This window comes from Phacochoerus africanus, chromosome 12, assembly GCF_016906955.1.
Source record: "Phacochoerus africanus isolate WHEZ1 chromosome 12, ROS_Pafr_v1, whole genome shotgun sequence".
NCBI lineage: Eukaryota > Metazoa > Chordata > Mammalia > Artiodactyla > Suidae > Phacochoerus > Phacochoerus africanus.
In genome coordinates, this window is record NC_062555.1 from 55469130 (window position 1) to 55489826 (window position 20697).

General features: G+C 37.5%; 1 protein-coding gene across 1 annotated transcript in view; it reads right to left on the reverse strand.

Moving 5' to 3' along the window:
- GPR158 (G protein-coupled receptor 158) overlaps positions 1 to 20697 on the reverse strand; it is a 331761-nt gene that overhangs the window by 284787 nt on the left and 26277 nt on the right. Inside the window, exon 2 of the mRNA XM_047755079.1 lies at positions 13633 to 13738. Within this exon, the coding sequence (XP_047611035.1) occupies positions 13633 to 13738 (106 nt within the window). The remainder of the gene's footprint in view (positions 1 to 13632; positions 13739 to 20697) is intronic.

Consider the following 20697-nt stretch of genomic DNA (forward strand, 5'->3'; position numbering starts at 1 on the left):
CCACAGCTCATGGCAACACCAGATCTTTAACCCACTGAGCAAGGCCAGGGATTGAACCCACAACCTCATGGTTTCTAGTCGGATTCATTAACCACTGAGCCACGACGGGAACTCCATGACATTTTATTTTAGATTTGCCATTTTAACTAATGTGATTACTGTCTTTCTGTCATCCACCAATTCTTTATTTTAATTTAATTTTTTTTCAGACCCGCACCTATGGCATTTGGAAGTTCCCAGGCTAGGGGTCAAATTGGAGCTGCAGCTGCTGACCTACACCACAGACACAGCAAGGCTAGATCTGAACTGTATCTGCAGCCTACACCACAGCTCACTGGCAATGCCGGATCCTTAACCCACTGAGCAGGGCCATGGATAGAACTGCACCCTCATAGTCGGGTTCATTACTGCTGAGCCACAACATGAACTCCCTCATCCACCAATTCTAATGACACTAGGCTGAGGGTTCATTCAGTGGTGTTGAGACTGAAATTATCAGGATGGAAAATGGAGGGAACAAGTGGGATACAGAAATCTGTTAGCTGAGTCATCAAAGGGAGAGAAAGCAAGCATAGAAACCAGGAAGTAGAGTCAAGGTCAGAATCATGTGGGAGCTGATGAATGCACCAGATTGGACCTCTCAAATGTTTCGGTCTTGGAGTCACTTTATGCTCTCGAAAGTTATTGAAAATATCAGTTTTTATTTACATTGATTATATCCATTGATATTTATCATCTTAAATATTAAATGGAGAAATTTCCAACACAGTTATTAATTCATTTAGAAATAGGAGTTTCCTAGTGGCCTAGCAGGTTAAGGATCCAGCTCACTGCTGTGGCACAGGTTCAAGCCCAGCCCAGGAACTTCCACATGCTATGGGCGTGGCCAAAAAAAAATCACAATAAATAATAATAGTAACAGCTGGGGCTAGATGTGTGCCATTATACATGAAGGGGATAAACAAAAAGATCCTACTGTTAAAAAAAAAAGGAGTTCCCATTGTGGCTCAGTGGTTAACAAACCTGACTAGTACCCATGAGGACACGGGTTCGATCCCCAGCCTTACTCAGTGAGTTAAGAATCCAGCGTTGCCATGAGCTGTGGTGTGGCTCGGATCCCACGTCACTATGCCTGTGGTGTAGGCCAGCTGCTACAGCTCTGATTCGACCCCTAGCCCAGGAACCTCCACATGCCATGGATGTGGTCCTAAAAGGACACACAAAAAAAGATCCTACTATCTAGCACAGAGAACGACATGCAATGCCTTATGATAAACTATAATAGAAAAGAACACATAAAAAAGTTATGTGTGTGTTTGTGTATAATTGAATCACTTGCTGTACAGCAGAAACTAACAAAACATTGTAATCTACTATACTTAAAAAAATAAAAAAATAAAAAATTTTAAAAACAATAAACTCATAACATGTTAACACAAATAATGTATTTATGAGAAGTAACTGTATTTTCAAAAAAAAATTAGCAGGAAGAGATTCATTGTCTTACATTTCTGCAAGTCTCCTTAAAGTCTGGCTTATTAAAAGACAACTAGAGTCTCATATTTCTTTCTGCATGCAGTCTGTTTCTATGTCATATCTTATGAAGTCTCTGTACACCCCTAAGAGAATAGAGAGTTCAGAAGGCAAATAATATGACGGTATTAAATGACCATATTTTAAAAAGTGGCAAATGAAGGTGATTTGCAGACCAGAGTAAGCACAAAGCTCATAAACAAAGTTATTTAGCTTCTAAGTCTATGAATTCTAGCTTCAATAGAATGAGAATTGCAATGGAGCCAAGCCTGTAGCAATGATTATCCATTATCCTATTTCTGAAAGTAAATACAGAATCAATTCTATAGATGTTTCTCCAGGTAATCAGGGAATTGTAAAGCAGGAAAAATTGCTTTTGCATGTATGAAACAGATTGTACTAACAAACCAATAGTAAAATCCACTGAATAATTACATAATCAAGATTAGGTCATGGCTCTACTTCATTACAGTAATTATGGTAAGATGTTAGAAAGCATTGCTGAGGGACAGCTCTCCTTCCTGAAGAGCTATAAAAATAAAGTGGATATTCACATATTTAGAGCAGTATAAAAAATACTCCTTTCTGGAGACAGAGCATGAGCCAAAAGCCTTTTAAAATCTCCAGATTAAAGAGTCCTTAAGTATTTTTATCTCATTGAAATGGGCTCTGACACATCTGACATTTCCCCCTTTACACACTTTTCTGCTTTACAATAATTGCTGTAAACTTCTCTGTTTACAGTTGTTCTTTGCTTTTCCCCTTAATCCTTCTGTTTTTAGTGTTTTAGTTTCAATTCCAGCCTCTCTCTTACTTCGGCTTCATCAGTTTCACACGCTGTTCTCTATACCTTTCCATACATCTATAAATCAGCTTACATCTTGAAATACAAAACCAAAATTAAATATTTTGCATTCTTATGCATTATAAGGACAAGAGCAACTCAAACTACAAGTAGGCTGAAAGAGGGGGAAAAATACAATGACCTCAAATGACAAAAAAATCTAAAATAGATACTTACACTTTATTTTTTTGGGCAAAAGTATTTAAGTTATTTCAATACTTTATGTTCTGTGGGTATCATCAACCACCCACTTGTTCTCTCTCAATCTATAACCCCCCCAGGGAGGGAAAAACAATGATAAATCGAAACTCATCCTGGGTGAATACACATAAATGACTTGGTAAAGAGATCCAAAAACTAAGAAAGTGGTAAATAAGCCTTTTTCCCTTAGGGAAAAAAAAAATCAGGGAGTAGAGTTTAACTCTCATATAATACAGTCATTTCTAGCTTTCTAAATCAGCCAAAGGCTGTAGCTAAGCAACGTGATTCTCTACTGTGCTCAAAAAGGGGGCTGCCAAGCATCAGTAGCCTCATTTCTCACTGAAAGCTTTGACAAGTTTCCACCATATTTTATATAATTGTAGCAAAGGGAGTGCCAGATTAGATCTGATTTGCTGTCATAATGGGATTTTTTTTCCACATAAGATAATGATGCAAAGCTATATTTAACCCCTAAAAAGTCACCCTCAGGCACTCACTGTGTATTCTGATTGCCTCTCATATCTAGAATCGGACAAGTAGCAATTTTTCTGCTACTGAATATGACAAAAGCAAAGGTTTAATTGGTAGAGATTTTTTCCTGATTAACTCCATTATAAATTTAGCTACACACTCCAAATCCGTTCACTAACTTCATATTTCATCAGATGTTCTCTCCCCAAAATTGAAAAGATCAAGAAATCTAGTACTTTGAGTTGATATTCATTGCAGTATGTAAGTCAATATTCTGGCCCCAGCCTACTCTAGCCTAGCTGCAAATGCTGTATGTCTTCCACCTTTAAGGTCAGTCCCACTCCAACTCCGGGTCATAGAGAAGTTTGGGAGTATTTCAGGTGTTTTTTCTTCAGCAATAGAGTCTAAAATGTATTTATACATTATCATAAACACAGTAGATCCCCTTGGCATCCCTGTATCCAGTGAGTTGCAATCCTCCACTTTCGCTTCTCTTTTATTCCTACATTCTGATTTGTATTCTAATTCCCTGCTAGGAATGGGTCCCTCTGCTTAAGAACTGCCCTCTTAACCAATGCCCAAACAATGTATACAGCCCTCATCAACCTCCATCTAAGGAGATGGACCTTATCCCTTGAGTTCAGTTTCAAAGCAGACATTCCTACCATCCCAAGTTACTGCCATACATTGAAACAAGAGTACCACCATTGGCAAGAAACTTCTGCTGCTGCTGCTGCTCACACACATACAAGATGACGGAAGCCCTTCTATTTGTTCCTAATCCAAATTTCTAATTGAGCTTGCCACACCCTCTTGGAATTTGTTTTGGCCACTTGAGAGCTAGATCACTTGTTGACTGGTATACTCCTAACCAATCAGTTAAGTAAGATTCCAGCAGGCCTCTTGGCTGAACTGCCATGGGTAAAACCACAAAACTAACAGCATCAGTCCATGGGCATCACCAGCCAATAATTCTCTTTCCAAAAAACCATATGTCACAAACAGTACCTTCCTATAGTTTAGATTCCTTAATTACCACTTACTAGTTTTATGACCTTATACTTAAATCACTCTAAGACTTTCTTATCTAGAAAATAGGAATAACAATAATATGTAACTCACATGGCAATTAAGTATGAAATGGATACGTCCTTTTTCATTAAATAATTATATTCTTATGCAGAGATTGAAAAACAAACTTGTTCTAAAGGTACACTTCTCTTTTGGCATCTTACAGAGTTTTCAGGCTTGGGCTAAAGAAAAATTAATTACTAGCAAATATTATCAAAAGTGTCTTTACCTACACCACTCAGGAGAGATCTTATGAATAAAATCTCATAAGGGTTTTTTTAAAAACAACATTGCATATAGTCCATTAAGCTGATAAAGTAGAAAGCTATAAACAAGATTTAATGGTTTTATATATCAGACAGACAGAGATATAGACATGATATAGGTGGATAGATCTAGAGAAAGAGTCTAATCACCTTAAATGGACAGAAAGCACTGCCCTTTGTACAATCTAATGCAAATACTTCAAAGGTCCCAGCACTAGATCAACAAGTTCAAGAAAGCTGGTGATACAAACTGGTGACATGGAATAGATTCATAGGAGTGTGATTTAGGAACAGATTGCCAAATCATGACCTTGCCACAGTGGAAAAATATGGATTTATCTCCTACCCAAGGTATCTGGTATCTGATTCCTTCATAAGCTTGCTTCTTTTAAGCAAGCTAACGAAAAAAAAAAAAATAATGATACTCCCCTATATGGTGTCTTTCTGGTTCAGATTATCCCAGATTCACAACTTAAAAACAACTAAATGTGTTTTGGTTTTTCCTTCTCACTTCCATCGAAATGTATTAGTCCTGTATAACCATCCTCAAAATGCTTTACTGAATAAGTAGACATCGAATCCTACAAGCTAATTTAAATGAAGGTGGCAATGATGAAAAATAGTTTCCTTTGTCATCATCACAGAGAAAAATAAGAAAATCTCGAGTTTGGCAAGCACAACACTACATTCAATGTGAAAATTCAAGGTATTGTCAATGCAAGGATAATCAGAGCATTGCTTTTGGATGGAAACACCTTTTTCTTGTTCCCTTTACAATATACTAGAGGTATAAAATCTTAGAGTTGCAAAGAAACTTAAGAGGAATCCAGTGCAACCGTACAGCCAGTGCTGCGTAGTTTTTCTGAGCCTTGCAAAATTCTGTCAAGTAGTACCTTTCACTGTTGAAAATACTAAAGCCTGTGGCAGTCTCACCAAGTGATCATTTAGGCAATATGTGACTGAATAACTTTGATACTCAAATTTAAAATTTCCTTTTTTAAAATACTTATATATATATATATATAATATATATATTCCCATTTTTTTCCTAATACTTTCTACTTGCATTGAGCTAAACAGAGCCTTCTGTAGTCCCTGTTGGTTTAATTGTAAGTCACAGCCTAACCCCTGGGTCCTTTGAGCAAAAGTATAAATATCCACATAATAGCTATTTTCATATTTCAAGACTATTTGATCATCCATAGATCTTCTCCTCCCTGGAAAAAAAATCCTCAATCTCTTCATTCTTCAAAATACAAGGCTTCAAAGTCCTTAGCAAGAGTAATTTTCTCTTCTGAATAGGCTTTAATTTCTAGATTGACTTTCAACTCAACATACTGAATGTTTTATATATATTCTATATATTTCTATATTCTTTTTCACACTATTTCAGGTATTTTCTGCTAAGTTTAGAATACAGCGAGATGAAAACCTGCCAGGATCTAGAGACAACCTAAGACTAAGTTGGCTTTTGCTACTGTTGTTTTTCAGTCACACCACACTGTTGACTCATTGAATTTTCAACTCTCTTCCCAAACATTGTTCACATGTGCTACAACTAAACCATATATTCTTCCTATATGTAAAAGATAGGTGTTTTGATTCGTATTTAGGATCTTCCCTTTGTTCCTATTGTTTCATCTTGACAGAAATGTCCATTTATCCAAATTAGCAATATTTTTTTAGTCTCCGATTTTTATTTTATTTTTCTTTTTCAGGCTGCACCTGTGGCAAATGGAAGTTCCCAGCCTAGGGGTCAAATCAGAACTGCAGGTGTTGTTGCGGCTGTCTACACCACAGCCACAGCAACACCAGATCTGAGCTGCAGCTGTGACCTATGCCGAAGCCTGTGGCAACGCCCAATCCTTAACCCACTGAGGAAGGGCCAAGGATTAGACCCATGTCCTCATGAACACTATGTCGGGTTCTTAACATGGTGAGCCACAAAAGGAACTCCAGTCTCCGATTTTTAACTTTAAATGAATCTGTTATTTTTAATGACTTGTAACCTATATCATTATTCAAATAATTGATGAACATTCTGACCAGAACTAGACCTCCAAAAAAACCCTGTAATAAATTGCTACAACCTTCGCTTCAAGTTAACATCAAACCGTTCAATCCCTTTCTATGTAGCCTTAGACTTAAACACAAATCCAAAGCCTAAGGGAACTTCACTTCCTCTCTTCACTGAGAGAGATGCTGGATTTTCACAGCAATTACTGACTGTAATACCTCTGCACCATATCTAAAATGACACTGTCATAGAGCAACATTCCATAAACTCTGTGACCCAAGTTCCCAAACTAAATGTAGTTTATAATCTAAAACTCCCCATACAGGTTCACTCCTAAATCTAAATGGATTTATCTGGTTATAAACCAGTACTTACTCTTCTCCACTTACTGCAAGATTTTTTAGTTTTCAGTGTAAAATAATGGCATTAAAAATAGTTTGCAAGTGTCTCATTATTTATTTTCAATTGAGTTAATACAGAAGTTATAAGAATGATTACACAAGCCAAAATTCATTTCAAGTCTGTCCTTAAATGTCCCTTAGTGAATTTAAAGGCAATGTAACTGATTCCTCCATACAAGGAAGTTCAGGGATTTGAAAGGTTTCAATAACTTGTGTGGTTTTACTATGCTATAAGCTAGGCCATATTCTAGAGCCTAGCTTGTCCACTACACTGTCCAGCATGGCAGCCACTAGTTTAATGTGTCTATTCTATATTTCAAATCAGGTTAGGGAAGCCAAGGACCTGAATCCTTAATTTTGTTTAATTCTAATTGATATTCATCTCAATAGCCATATGTTGCTTCTGACTATCATACTGAAAAAGCACAGTTCCAGAGAAAGGTGAACAATAATATCGGTAATCAAGAAACTTTCTAGAGAAAAAAAGAGAAATGGTGAGGTTTCAGCCACAAGATGAGAACTAACATACAACTGTTTCTAAACAATTTCACTCAATCAGGAATTGAATGAAATAAAAGAGCTCTATAAAAGTACTCTAAATACTGCCATAGCCAAATGACTAAGCTATGTTCTGTATGTAAGAGGACTTTCAAAAAAGAATGATTAATTCCTTCTGCTTTATTTAGATTTTCTCATTAAATTTCTTTTCTTGTGTACTAAATTATATCCTGTCTTATATTTTACCTTTTTAAAAATATCTCTTTACAGAGATTCATTAACTTACATAAATGAAGTAGTAAGAAGTTATACATAGACTCTCGTCCAGTACACTGAATAGAAAAGATGTTGGAAGACTGTCTTAGCACTATATAAAGCCATTGGCTGAGCTGACAACACACCCATTCTCCAGATTCTGCCGAGAACAGTGAGTCTGATAACTGCAAGAAGTGGTCTCCAAACAGAGGACACAAGAGTTTAACTGGCGTGTGAGAGGAAATGCTAGGACTTCTACTTAATTTCTTTAGTAAAAAAATTAGAAATAAATTAAGCTTTAGCAATATGTAAGACTTGGATCAACATTAATACTTTCACTCAATCTATATTTCATATGATCATAATACTGAGAAGGCACCTGAGGTATCCTAGAGGAAAACTGGGAGTTTCAAAACAAAAAAACTGGGAGTTTCGAAACAGTGGTTACTTGGTTCCTACATTTGCTTTCAAATTTTAATGTATTACCTTTTATAGTTGACCATCTAAGTGAATTTACAGAGTATGTTATTTCAAATTGTAAAATATTTACAGTTCTTCATAATAAGATGGTGACCTGGAAAAACCTTTCCCACACAAAGATTTCCTGAATATCTCAAAGTAAACTACTTTTTTTTTTGAATTTGCAGATTAGTTATGCACTGCTCTTTACAAAAAAGGCAAATGTTCTAAATTTGCTGACCTGTTTCTAACGACAAATGGTTGTCAGCAGTGTCTGTGTGGCAGGTTTGGGGGTTTTTTTTTAATATATATATAAGCTTTTCCTTCAAAGTAAACATAACATTTTAATAATCCATAAGAAAGCCTTTTGAAGTGAGCATTTTGGAAATGGATATTTGGAAATGTTTTCACTGTTATGTGGTTTTTGTTGCCAAAAACTATAAATACCCACATAGCCATACAGTTTAAACTTGGAAATAAAATTCCCTAATCTGTTTGAAAATGTTCCCCATGAAAGTTTGAATGGATTTTTAACCTATTCTTTTAAAATATTAAAATACTCTGCTTTCCAATTAGTTTTCAGGGACCAATTGACATCACATAAGATGAAAAACTACCAGCTGTATTTCTGGAGAAAAAAAAAACAAAAAACAAAACTTTGCAAAACTAGTAGATGGAACCAATCTGAGATATGAACATTGTAATTTAGCAAAAATAGTCAACAATTTATTTCTTCAATTTGGACTGATACCTTCATGAGGCAAGTTTTCAACTATAACAGACATTAAAACTAAGTATAAAAATAAGCAAACTTAGAGACTTCTGAATCATTGCATTACTAAGTATTCAACTAAGATTTCTTAAATGATGAAGCATAATCAATCATAACAGTCACTGAACATTTTTCAACTGTAAATCAATTACACTGCTCTCATTTTTATAAAACATCATCTACATTAAAATGTTATTTCATCTTTATCTCAACCTGATGAAGTTTTTTGATTTATAATATACAGAATATATAACAAAAGATGCTTATACTTTATAGATTAAAAATATAGAATTACTCTGGGTATATGCTTAAAGCATTTTTACTAATAGAATATAATCAAAAAGTTTCAAGGCCACTGTCTTAACGTTTCCTACTTCAAATAGCGATTTTAAAAATTCTTCTAATGGAAACAAAGCAAAATAAAACCTTTAAAACAAAAATTAATATCAATTATCTTGAATGTTTTTAATAAACAATTCTGTAGGAGAGGATTTTGGGTGCTCAAAGCAAACAATGATATGAAAACAAGTAAAGAATTATTTAAGTGGATAATGAAAACATGATCACGTCCAGGTAGCAGTGATCTGAATCAGTTATAAAAACAGCCAGAATAATCCTTCAATCCAGTTCAGGGCGTCACTATATCCTTCAAAAAAATACATATTGGCTTCCTGGAACCTAAAACAACCCAAACTTGTTTAGAAATTATTTTCCTGAGAAGCCATCCCAGCCTTTCTAAAATGTTCATTGTCATTGGTTACGTACCACTTGTCTGTTTCCAACATCAGATTCGTTGTACTAGTTCAAGATACCTTGGAGGCTGAAAACTCAACATAATGGAAAAAAATTTTTTTTTGTCTTTTTGCGTTTTATTGGGCCGATCCTGCGGCATATGGAGGTTCCCACACTAGGGGTCGAATTGGAGCTGTAGCCACCGCCTACGCCAGAGCCACAGCAACGTGGGATCCGAGCCGCGTCTGCAACCTACACCACAGCTCACGGCAACGCCAGATCGTTAACCCACTGAGCAAGGGCAGGGACCGAACCCGCAACCTCATGGCTCCTAGTTGGATTTGTTAACCACTGCGCCACGACGGGAACTCCAGAAAAAAATTTTAAAAGAAAAGTCTGCCTCAATTTCAACTTTGAAATTTGTTGAACGACAAAAAAAAAAAAAGGAATCCCGTCATGGCACAGTGGAAATGAAACCAACTAGGAACCATGAGGTTGCAGATTCGATCCCTAGCCTCGCTCAGCAGGTTAGGGATCCAGCACTGCTGTGAGCTATGGTGTAGGTCGCAGACATGGCTTGGATCTGGTGTTGCTGTGGCTCTGGCACAGGCTTCAAGAACAGCTCCGATTAGACCCCTAGCCTGGGAACCTCCACATGTCACGGGTGTGGCCCTAAAAAGGACAAAAGACCAAAAAAAAAGAAAAAAGATAGAAAGAAAGAAATTTGTAACTTCCTGTAGTATTTACAAGAGAAGAATGTTAAAACACTGGCAAAATAAAACCCACAGTAAATATGATGACTGTCTCTGTTTCTGCTGATGGGGACATTCTTAGAGACAGACCTCTATACCCTACAAATATGAATCATGTTAAGCATGTCCCAAAACGAGCCAGTTTATACAATGATCCTTGGAGTCTGTAACAGAAGTTTTGTGACAAGAAACAAAGGAGACCCAGTACAGAAGAAAAATGCCCTAAACAAAAGCTTTTCTTTTTTCCCAAACAATAAAAATATCAACAACAAAATAAAAAATAAAAACATCAAGAGAAGCTAGTTCCTAGTCTTCCAAGTCACATCACTATAGGGAAGAACTGAAAGACTATTGCTCATCATAAGCCTGAAGATGTGGAATGAAACAGCAGCTGGTGCCTGGAGTGGGCAGCACCAACTCCAGAACCTTAGAGAAGCCCAACAAAAAAAATATGAAGATTTCCACGCCAGCCCTGTGACAATGAGACTACCCACCGAGGGCCTCATGGGCCCAGCCCAGGACACCAAGATTCCCTATTCCCAATTCCAGGACCTAAGCAAGGAAAGGGGTGGAGGGATCCACAGTTTAAGTCACAACCTCCATTTTGTAGAGTCAATGTTTCTTTATGTTATTTTTTTTCTTTAATCATGGAACCCCTTTTTCCATTTTCAAATGAGATTCACTAAACCGTCAGTTGTCTTACAGAATATGTTTTTCCAGGTTTTCCTGTAGGAATTGAATAAATATAATGCTCCCACATATAATGCCAAAGGTTATACATTTCACCCTAATCTGTGTTAACCAGAATAGAGGATAATATTTTATTTTGAAATAATTTAGTTTATTTGAAAGTTTTAAAAGACAGAACACACAGAAAATTAATCCTGAGGCAATGAAAATAAATCAATCTTCCAAAAGGAGAAAGAGGCTCTTCCAACAAGATCATCTAATCAAATAAATAGGTGTGCCATAAGGAAAAAAAAAAAAAAACTACACCAAGATTATTGGAGGCAAGCATCCAATAATAAGCAGACTAATAAGTAAACATTCCCTTGTTTCTTGACCAACTGCTTATTGAACCACCCAGGAGCACCACTGAAACAAGGCTATACAGAAATGAGCACATACAAATCAATATTCTCAATATGACACCCATGCAGAAAAAATTCCACTCTAGCTAAAAGACAAAGCTGTGTGGCCATATGCCACTGGCATAGAGATAATAATCAGGTTAAATGCTATTTACCAAATCAGTGACTGAAATTCATATCTTTAGAAATGCCAGAATCATCCAAAGGCCAGTGGGAACTGAGAAAAGTTCAAAACTCTAAGAACAAGTAGGGGAGGTGAAAAGATGATCTTGACCTCTGTAACTTGGAAAGACAAAACATCTCATTGACATAACTGGGTCTCAATTTAGAAGAGTGGATGAAGGAAGTGAGAGCTGTGTGGAGGGTTGGCCATGTGCAGGTGTATGGAAATACTGAAAGTGTAAGGATGCTTGGGGTGTTGAGGAAGTGGGCGTCGTGGGAACAGTGGTGGGGATGTGTGATAGGCTGAGAGGTGTGGGGGATTATGGGAGTTTCTAGGAGTGGGGGGGTTGAGGGGTATCGTGGTGGAAAGTATGGAGGGCAGGTGGAGGTGTGTGTGGGACATGTGGGGAACTTGGAATATTGTCTGGGTAGAACTGGGCTATGGGAGTACATGACTTGAGAGTGGTAGGATGTGTGGGGTATGCACGTGGGAAGCATACACATGCATGCAGACCTGTGCATATGTCTGTGTACTTTTTTGTTGTGCAATGGCACATGTAAGTGCTTCCTGTTAAACTTCCCTTTGATTTAAAATTCCTTACCTTACAATTGCATCATGTACAACCATCTTCCACAAGGGCAAAAATTCACAATGAAGATGTGATGAAGATATAGATTACTATGTTCATGATAATATCCTCTATTTTAAATAATCTAGCTGATGTTCCTCATAAATTCATGGACTCAAAGTTGAGACAGCCCAAGTATTTAAATTCAGGAGCTTTATTCTATGTTTGTTTCAGAGCATTTGGGGACCTCAGAGACAGATTACTGAAAATGGAATGAGGATGTCATCATGCGTCCTCTGTGAAACTACAAAAGGCAATAACTCAAAAAGATACACGCACTTCTATATTCATAGCAGCACAATTCACAACAGCCAAGTCACAGAAACAATCTAAATGCCCATCAACAGATGAATGGATGATAAAGATGTGGTGTGTATCTGTGTGTGTGTGTGTGTGTATATATATATATATATATATGTACATGAAAGTATACACACACATATGTGAGAGTGTATATATATATATATATATATATACACACACTCACACACACACACACAAAATGGAACACTACTCAGCCATAAAAAAGAATGAAATTTTGCCATTTTGCAGCAACATGGATGGCCCTAGAGATTATCATACTAAGTAAGCCAGAGAAAGACAAATAACATATGATACCACATAAACATGTAATCTAAAAAATAAAACAAACTAGAGAATATAATTTTTAAAAGAGAAGCAGATTCACAGATACAGAGAACAAACTAGTGGTTACCAGTACGGAGAGGGGTGGGGGGAGGTGCAATATAGGTATAGAGGAGAAAAAAAGGTTATTATGCAATTATATGAAATCATCTCTGTGAAACTTGAAAATTGTAAAGCACTACAGAATTTAAAGTATCTTTCATTCAATTAAAAAATAATAATTTTTTAAAAGATAAATACCAGTCCTATTTACAGAAGTATGATCTCTCTGCCTATTCCTTACCAACCAGAGTCCCATGAAATCAAGGATGGATAGGAATTGAAAACTGGAAAAAACACAGCAAATACATTTCCTTTCCAGGTTCCTATGTACAATTTTCTCCTTATTATCAAAATCACCCAGCCATAATATCTCTATTGCTTCTCTAGCAGATGGCAGAGTGTCTGAATGAATACCATCAATGTTTCAACAAGCATCACATTCCATAAAAATGTGCATAATTTGGTTGACCCCTCTTGGGACTAGTTTCTCACTTCACGGCTATTTTCATTTCCAGACCATTTTGAAGTATAGGGTCAGCCTTTGACTAAAGCCAAACTTCGGATATAATTTTAGTTTCAGCCTTCTTTTAGTTCCCAAATGAACAGTTATCCTGCATAAATTTCATTTTCTAATCTTCATTCAGGTCATTTGGCAACATTCAGACCTGCATAGGAGATTTTTTTTCCCAGCAGGATGCCTCTTGTTCACTTACCCACACGAATTTGATATATTCAAAAGTAATATGTTTCTGAGCTTCTGACTTCAGAGAACTTTATCTCCATGTTCTTACCTCTGAATTGTTAAGGTGACATTTGTGAGTTCCTGAAAACCAGCCTTCACTTGAACATTGGTCAATGTCCACTTTCTGAAGATTTATGTCAACTTTCATGACACCCCTTAAAAAACAGAGGAAGAGAAAAAGAACAAATTAATCTGAGCCATCACAATGTCAAACTCTATATTTGGCCCTAGAAGTCATACAAATGAGCATAAAGAATGCACTAAAATATTTCAAATTACCCATTCATATTCAACTTAAGTGTACCAAGTGTAGACAGGGACACAAGAAAACAAGATCAACAAGTGTTAGTTTTATGTAAATCCCAAAGGCAAGAACTCTGTACTGTTGACTGTTTCAGCTCCCTGTATAATATCTAGCACATACTTCTATGAAAGTAAAAAGAAAAAGAAAAAAAAAAATAAGCCCTTATCTCACTAATTTCTACAACTATTTCTCAATGCAAGGCCAGGGATGGGGAGGTTGGGGCATGGGAGGTGGGAAATGTGTTAAGGGGGAAGGCAATATTAGAAAATAAGCATCTCTTTCCTCTGATCTTCTATCTCAATGACTTTAAAAGGTTCTTTAGGTCTTCTATTGTTCCACAATGAACACAGATTTGCACCATCTCCAGAAATCCTAAATAGGATTTATTCTTTTTAATTTAGAAACAAAAACACTGCATTTCACTTACCTTTCTGCAAAGTCACTAAAAAACAGAACTTACAAATTCAGAGCCAAAAGCAAAACTGCAAAGAAAGCTCCAACTTTAAAATCCCTCCATTTTTACCATCCAATCTCCCATCATTTTCCTAAGATATCTCTCTCTCTCTCTCTGTCTCTCTGTCTCTCTCTCTCTCTCTCTTATATTTTTCACTACCATCAGTACCCCTAGCAGCAAAAGCAACAGACATACTTTCCTACAATGAACTACTGCATGGGGACTTAACTAAAATAAATATTCTGTGGACTGGACCCTGAAGCCCAAGGCTCTATAATGTCTTTTCTTTCTTTTTTTTTTTCACAAACTTAAATAAAGCATAAACATTCCATGAAAACTCACTAAATATAACACATTTTCAAAGTTCCTTTCCCCAACTTGAACTATTTTCATTATGATTATTATTAAATATGTACAAATATAATGGTAGGCTCAAATTCATTTTGTTTTTTTCTTTTTATAGCCACATGTGAGGCATGTGGAATTTTCTGGGCTAGGGGTCAAATCAGAGTTGCAGCTGCCGGGCTATACCCCAGCCACAGCAACGCCAGATCCAAGCTACATCTGTAAACTATGCTGCAGCGTGCAGCAACGCCAGATCCATAACCCACTGAGTGAGGCCAGGGATCGAACTCGCATCCTCACGGACACCGTGTCAGGTTCTCAACCTGCTGAGCCACAACGGAAACTCCTTAAATTCTTACACTGTAGTTCTTCTAGATAAAAAAAAACACACACACATAAAATAACCCCAAAAAATGTAAAAAAAACTATAAAACCAACAGATTTTAAATTTAAAATATTAATTCAAATTTATCAATGATTATGTTTTGCCAAACTAAATCATCTCTCAGAACAGGAATACAGTACCAACTGCTAATTCAGCAAGCCTATTTTACCAACATGTTATGACTCATTTTTCTCATCTCTCTTCTCCTTTTAAACTACTGTGAAATCTCTGACAGAGTGGCTTAATGTCATTTGGGCTTCATTTACTTTTTAAGGCTGCCTCTGTTCTTTTCTTATTAACCTGGGACAAAGTATGTTACTCCACTACATAGTGCTAACATGCTCCAAAAAGACACACACACACACAAAAAGAGCACATGGAAACACTCTCTCAGTATGTGGTTAACCAGACAACCCAGAATATGTGTACATTCATTCTTCAGAGGATCAATGCAAGGAAAACCCAAAAATTTATCATAATAAATTTTTTTTTGCTTTTTCTTTTTGTTGTTGCTTTTAGGGCTGTACCCTCAGCATAAGGAGGTTCCCAGGCTAGGGGTCGAATCGGAGCTGTAGCCACTGGCCTACAGCACAGCCACAGCAATGCAGGATCCGAGCTGTGTCTGCGACCTACACCACAGCTCAAGGCAACGCCGGATCCTTAACGCTCTGAGCGAGACCAGGGAATGAATCTGCATTCACATGGATGCTAGTAAGATTCATTAACGGCTGAGCCACAATGGGAACTCCCACAATAAAATTTATAAATCAGAGTTCTCTTGTGGCACAGTGGGTTAAGGACCCAGTATTGCCACTGCTGTGGCTCAGGTCCCTGCTATGGCCCAGGTTCAATCCCTGGCCCAGGAACTTCCAAATGCCATCAGTGCAGCCAAAAAACAAAACAAAACGACTTGTAAATCCTTCACAGAAATAGCCCCAGTTGGCAAAATACTACCATTGTGGACCCTAATTCCATTTAAAAAAATACTATTCATATGATAAATAACTGAACTCCCAAGTAACCTAATACCTTAACCCACTTAACTCCTTTACTCTTTCAACAAATAGAAATAAGAGATGCCATGAAGGTGGAACCACATAGGTCCCATCCAAAGAATCTCAAAAGGTTAAAGACAGCTTTAAAAGTATTCGATATTGGAGTTTCCACTGTGACACAATGGGATTGGGGCCACTTAGAAGCGCTAGAAAGTAGGTCAAATCCCCAGCCTGACACGGTGGGTTAAGGATCTGGTTTTGCCACAGCTGCAGCTTAGGTCACAACCGTGCCTCATATCTGATCCCTAGGCAAGGCATTCAATATGCCTCATGGTAGCCAAAAATGGAAAAAAAAAAAAAAAAGTATCAGACGTTTCATGGAGATTGGATGCTAAAATAAGGGAATGTGGAAAGTTATCACTTGGGTATTTCATAAACATTGGTCGACTTGTTGACTGCCTTACCAACCAGGACTTCCCATAATACTTTGTTCCATATAGGTCATGACAATCGTGCAAGCCCACTCTAGGCTCTACTTACGGTCTTTGGAAAGTAATACATTCAGTTTTCCAATCATTCAATACTTAGCAAGCACTAACTATGGGCCAAAATTGTTCTTGGCCTTTGAAATACATTAATAAGCCAGAAAAAAAAATCCTGCCTTCATGGAGCTTAACTCTAGTGTGGGACACACAAATAATAAACCATGGCTATAACAAATAAATTATACCACGTATTACACACTAAAACATGCCATGGATGAAAAAAAAAAACAAACAAACTTCAAGAAGGTAAGGAGGATGGATGGGAGTAGATGAGGTTAAAAGTTTTTTTAAATGGTGGTCAAGATAAGCCTCACTGAAATGAGACTGCTTACTTAGTTCATGGTATAATCACAGCAGATTTGTATTCACACTGGAAGGTACCAGCCACCCTCCTCAACAACATAATATTTCCCACATGACTACTACTGCCTGCTACATTTTGGCATTCCTCTTAAACGTCTTATTAAGAATGTATTTGTTAAAAGCAAAAATAAACAAATGGGACCTAATCAAATTTACAAACTTTTGTACAGCAAAGGAAACCATAAACAAAATGAAAGGACAACCTATAGACTGGGAGAAAATATTTGCAAATGACGTGACTGACAAAGGATTAATTTCCAAAACATACAAACAGTTCATACAACTCAACAACAACAGAAGCCACCAAACAACCCAATCAAAAATAGGCAGAAGACCAAAATAGACATTTCTCCAAAGAAGAAATACAAATAGCCAATAGGCACATGAAAAGATGCTCAACATTGCTAATTATTAGAGAAATGCAAATCAAAACTGAAATGAGGTGCCACCTCATTGGGAGGTGGCCATCATTAAAAATTCCACAAATAGGAGTTCCCGTGGTGGCACAGTGGAAACAAATACGACTAGGAACCGTGAAGTTGCAGGTTCTATCCCTGGCCTCACTCAGTGGGTTAAGGATCCAGCATTGCTGTGAGCTGTGGTGTGGGTCACAGACGTGGCTCGGATCCCATGTTGCCATGGCTCTGCCATAGGCCAGCAGCAACAGCTCTAATTGGACCCCTAGCCTGGGAACCTCTATATGCTGTGGGTGTGGCCCTACAAAGACCCAAAAAAAAAAAAATTCCACAAATAAACATTGGAGAGGGTGTAGAGAAAAGGCAACCCTCCTACACTGTTGGTGGGAATGTAAATTAGTGAAAGCACTATGGAAAACAGTATTAAGGTACCTCAAAAAACTAAAATTAGAGTTGCCATATGATTCAGCAATCCCACTCCTGGGCATATATCCAGACAAAACTATAATTCAAAAAGATAAATGCACCCCACTGTTCACTGAAGCACTATTTACAACAGCCAAGACATGGAAACAACTTAAACATCCACCCACAAATGAATGGATAAAGAAGATATGGTACATATATTCAATGGAATATTACTCAGCCAAGAAAAGAACAAAATAATGTCATTTGCAGCAACATGGATGGATCTAGAGATTATCACGATAAGTAAGTCAGAAAGAGAAAAACTAATAGTATATGATATACTTATATGTGGAATCTAAAATATGACACAAATGAACTTATTTATGAACTATATTCAATATCTTGTGATAAACTATAATGGAAAATATGAAAAATAATATACATGTAAAACTGAATCACATTGCTGTACAGCAAAACTTAACACTGTAAATCAACTACACTTCAATAAAATTTTTTAAAAGATAAAATATGACACAAATGAACTTATCTACAAAACTGAAACAGACTCACAGACATAGAGAACAGACTTATGGTTGCCAAGGAGGTGAGGGGAAGGGATGGATTGAGAGTATATGCAAACTATTATATACAGGATGGAAAAACAGTTAAGGTCCTGATGTATAGCACAGGAAACTATATTCAATATCCTGTGATAAACCATAATGGAAAAAATATGAAAAAGTACATATAAATATGTATAACTGAATCACTGTGCTATATAGCAGAAATCAACACATTGTAAATCCACTATACTTCAATAAATATTTTAAAAAGAATGAATTTGGAGTTTCCATTGTGGCTCAGCGGGTGAAGAAGCTGACATACTGTCCATGAGCATGCAGATTCAATCCCTGGCCTCCACCAATAGTTTAAGGATCTGGTTTTGTTGCATAGATCTTTGATGCAACTGGGATCCCAAGTTGCTGGGGCTGTGGCAATAGGCAGGCAGCTGCAGTTCTGATTCAACCCCTAAACCAGGAACCTCCTTATGCCGCAAGTGCAGCCACAAAAAGAAAAATAAAATAAAAGAATGACTTTGTAAGTATGAAACTAATAAAAATATTCATTTCTATTTATCCCACAACTATACTAGCAAAGTCATGTTTTCCTCAACTATCCTGCTACACTGAAAAAGTTTAGTGCAAGTTAGTGGAAATCTCAAAACCCTCCAGAGCTCCCTCAGGAACCTGGGTTAATTTGGGATTCCAGGAGAAGCCAATTACTCTGCTCCCTTCCCTCAGAAACACGGCTTAAGAAATTGCTCTCTTAATCGCTAAGCGTTTTCTCCCTTAACTCCTGGTTCATATGGGGGAACCAAAAAGTAACCACAGACCTGAAACTCAGCTTACGAAGCCAACCACCAAAGGTAATGATGTGTGCATTTACCAGCTGGGAAATCGGCGCTGACTCATCTTCATTAGTGCCTGTGCCTCAGCGCCTGGAGACCTACAAAGCCCTCTGGAAAGCACCGTGACTTCCTACGGGGGAAGTGGAGGCTGTTTGGTGGATTAAGTGGGAAGTGAGCGCTCTCTTGGTGGCGAAATACAAGCCGACGAGAAGACTGCAACGCACACATACCAGCAGATATTGGGCCCGTGGAGGCGTCGCCGCGCCTGCGCCCTGCGTCCCCTGAGCACGCGCCTCTGGGGCGGAAGTGCTGCTCCCACATCCGGCGAGCAGGCGCCTCTGGGAAACTCTGAGGCGTAGAAGTGGTTGCTGGTTTGCCGCTTGAGGACCGGAAGACGCGGGCCGAAAAGAGCCTGGTGAGTGCCCTCCAGATGATGGAAAACATAGCAGATAACATCCCCTAAACCTTTCGCTGCTTAACCAAGCCGCACATTGGTATTTTCCTCCTCTGGGCTCTCTCACATCTGAAAAGGCATGAGCTCCAAACGGGATTCCTCTCCAACCCAACTTGGAATTTCCCTAATGTTCTCTCTCCATGAATGGGCTTCCGTCCTTCCAGTTGTCGGTCGATAACCTGTTTGTTCTGAAACTCACCCCTAAATCAAAATAGTTGCCACATTCGTTAGATTCTACTCCCTGTTTGACCCTTCCCCTCAGTTTCCGCAATTTCCGTTTGGTTCAGGCTTTCATCTCTCAGGAAACTAAAAAAAATTTTATAGTACTGTAGTAATTTGGTCCTGTCTGACATTGCTTCAGGTAAAGATCTCAGTTTGTAGGCCCTGACGTTTATGTGCTTTAGAGCCTTTCTTTAAGAAACAAATACATTATCATGAGTATACGTTTATATCACAGTATGACCTTAGCTCTACTTCTTTATGTTACAACAGATTATTACCAGAAAGCTTTTCCATACCAGGACATCTAGCGATAACTTAGCTATAGACCAAAGTGACTGCCAACTACTTTAATATATATTGCTGAAGAATCCGGAATTTCCCCTTAACCAATTTCCAGAAATGCCCACAGTCTAGGGAGAATGTAATGGAGACAATTTATAAAAGAAAGAAACCATTCAGTAATATCTTTTTTAAATTTTACAAAAAGTAGTTGACCACCAAACTCATCAGTGTCCTTTCTAGGACTTTAGAAAGTAGTTCCCATACAAGCAAGGGGCCTAGAGTTTAAGCATAAAACACTGCTTTCTGTTTAATCTTTAAAACCTGTAAATATGATCCTCACAATTCCATGCTTAAAAATATTTCTCACTTTGGTATAGAATAAACTTAAAGCTCTTTGGTATAACATTATATTTAGGTCCCTGGTACTTCTAACTTCTCCACCCACTCTCTTGAATACATTCATTGTTCCAGACAATTAAGAATTACATGTGGAGTCCTAAATAACTGGTTGTCTCAGAAAATCATTCTCTTAT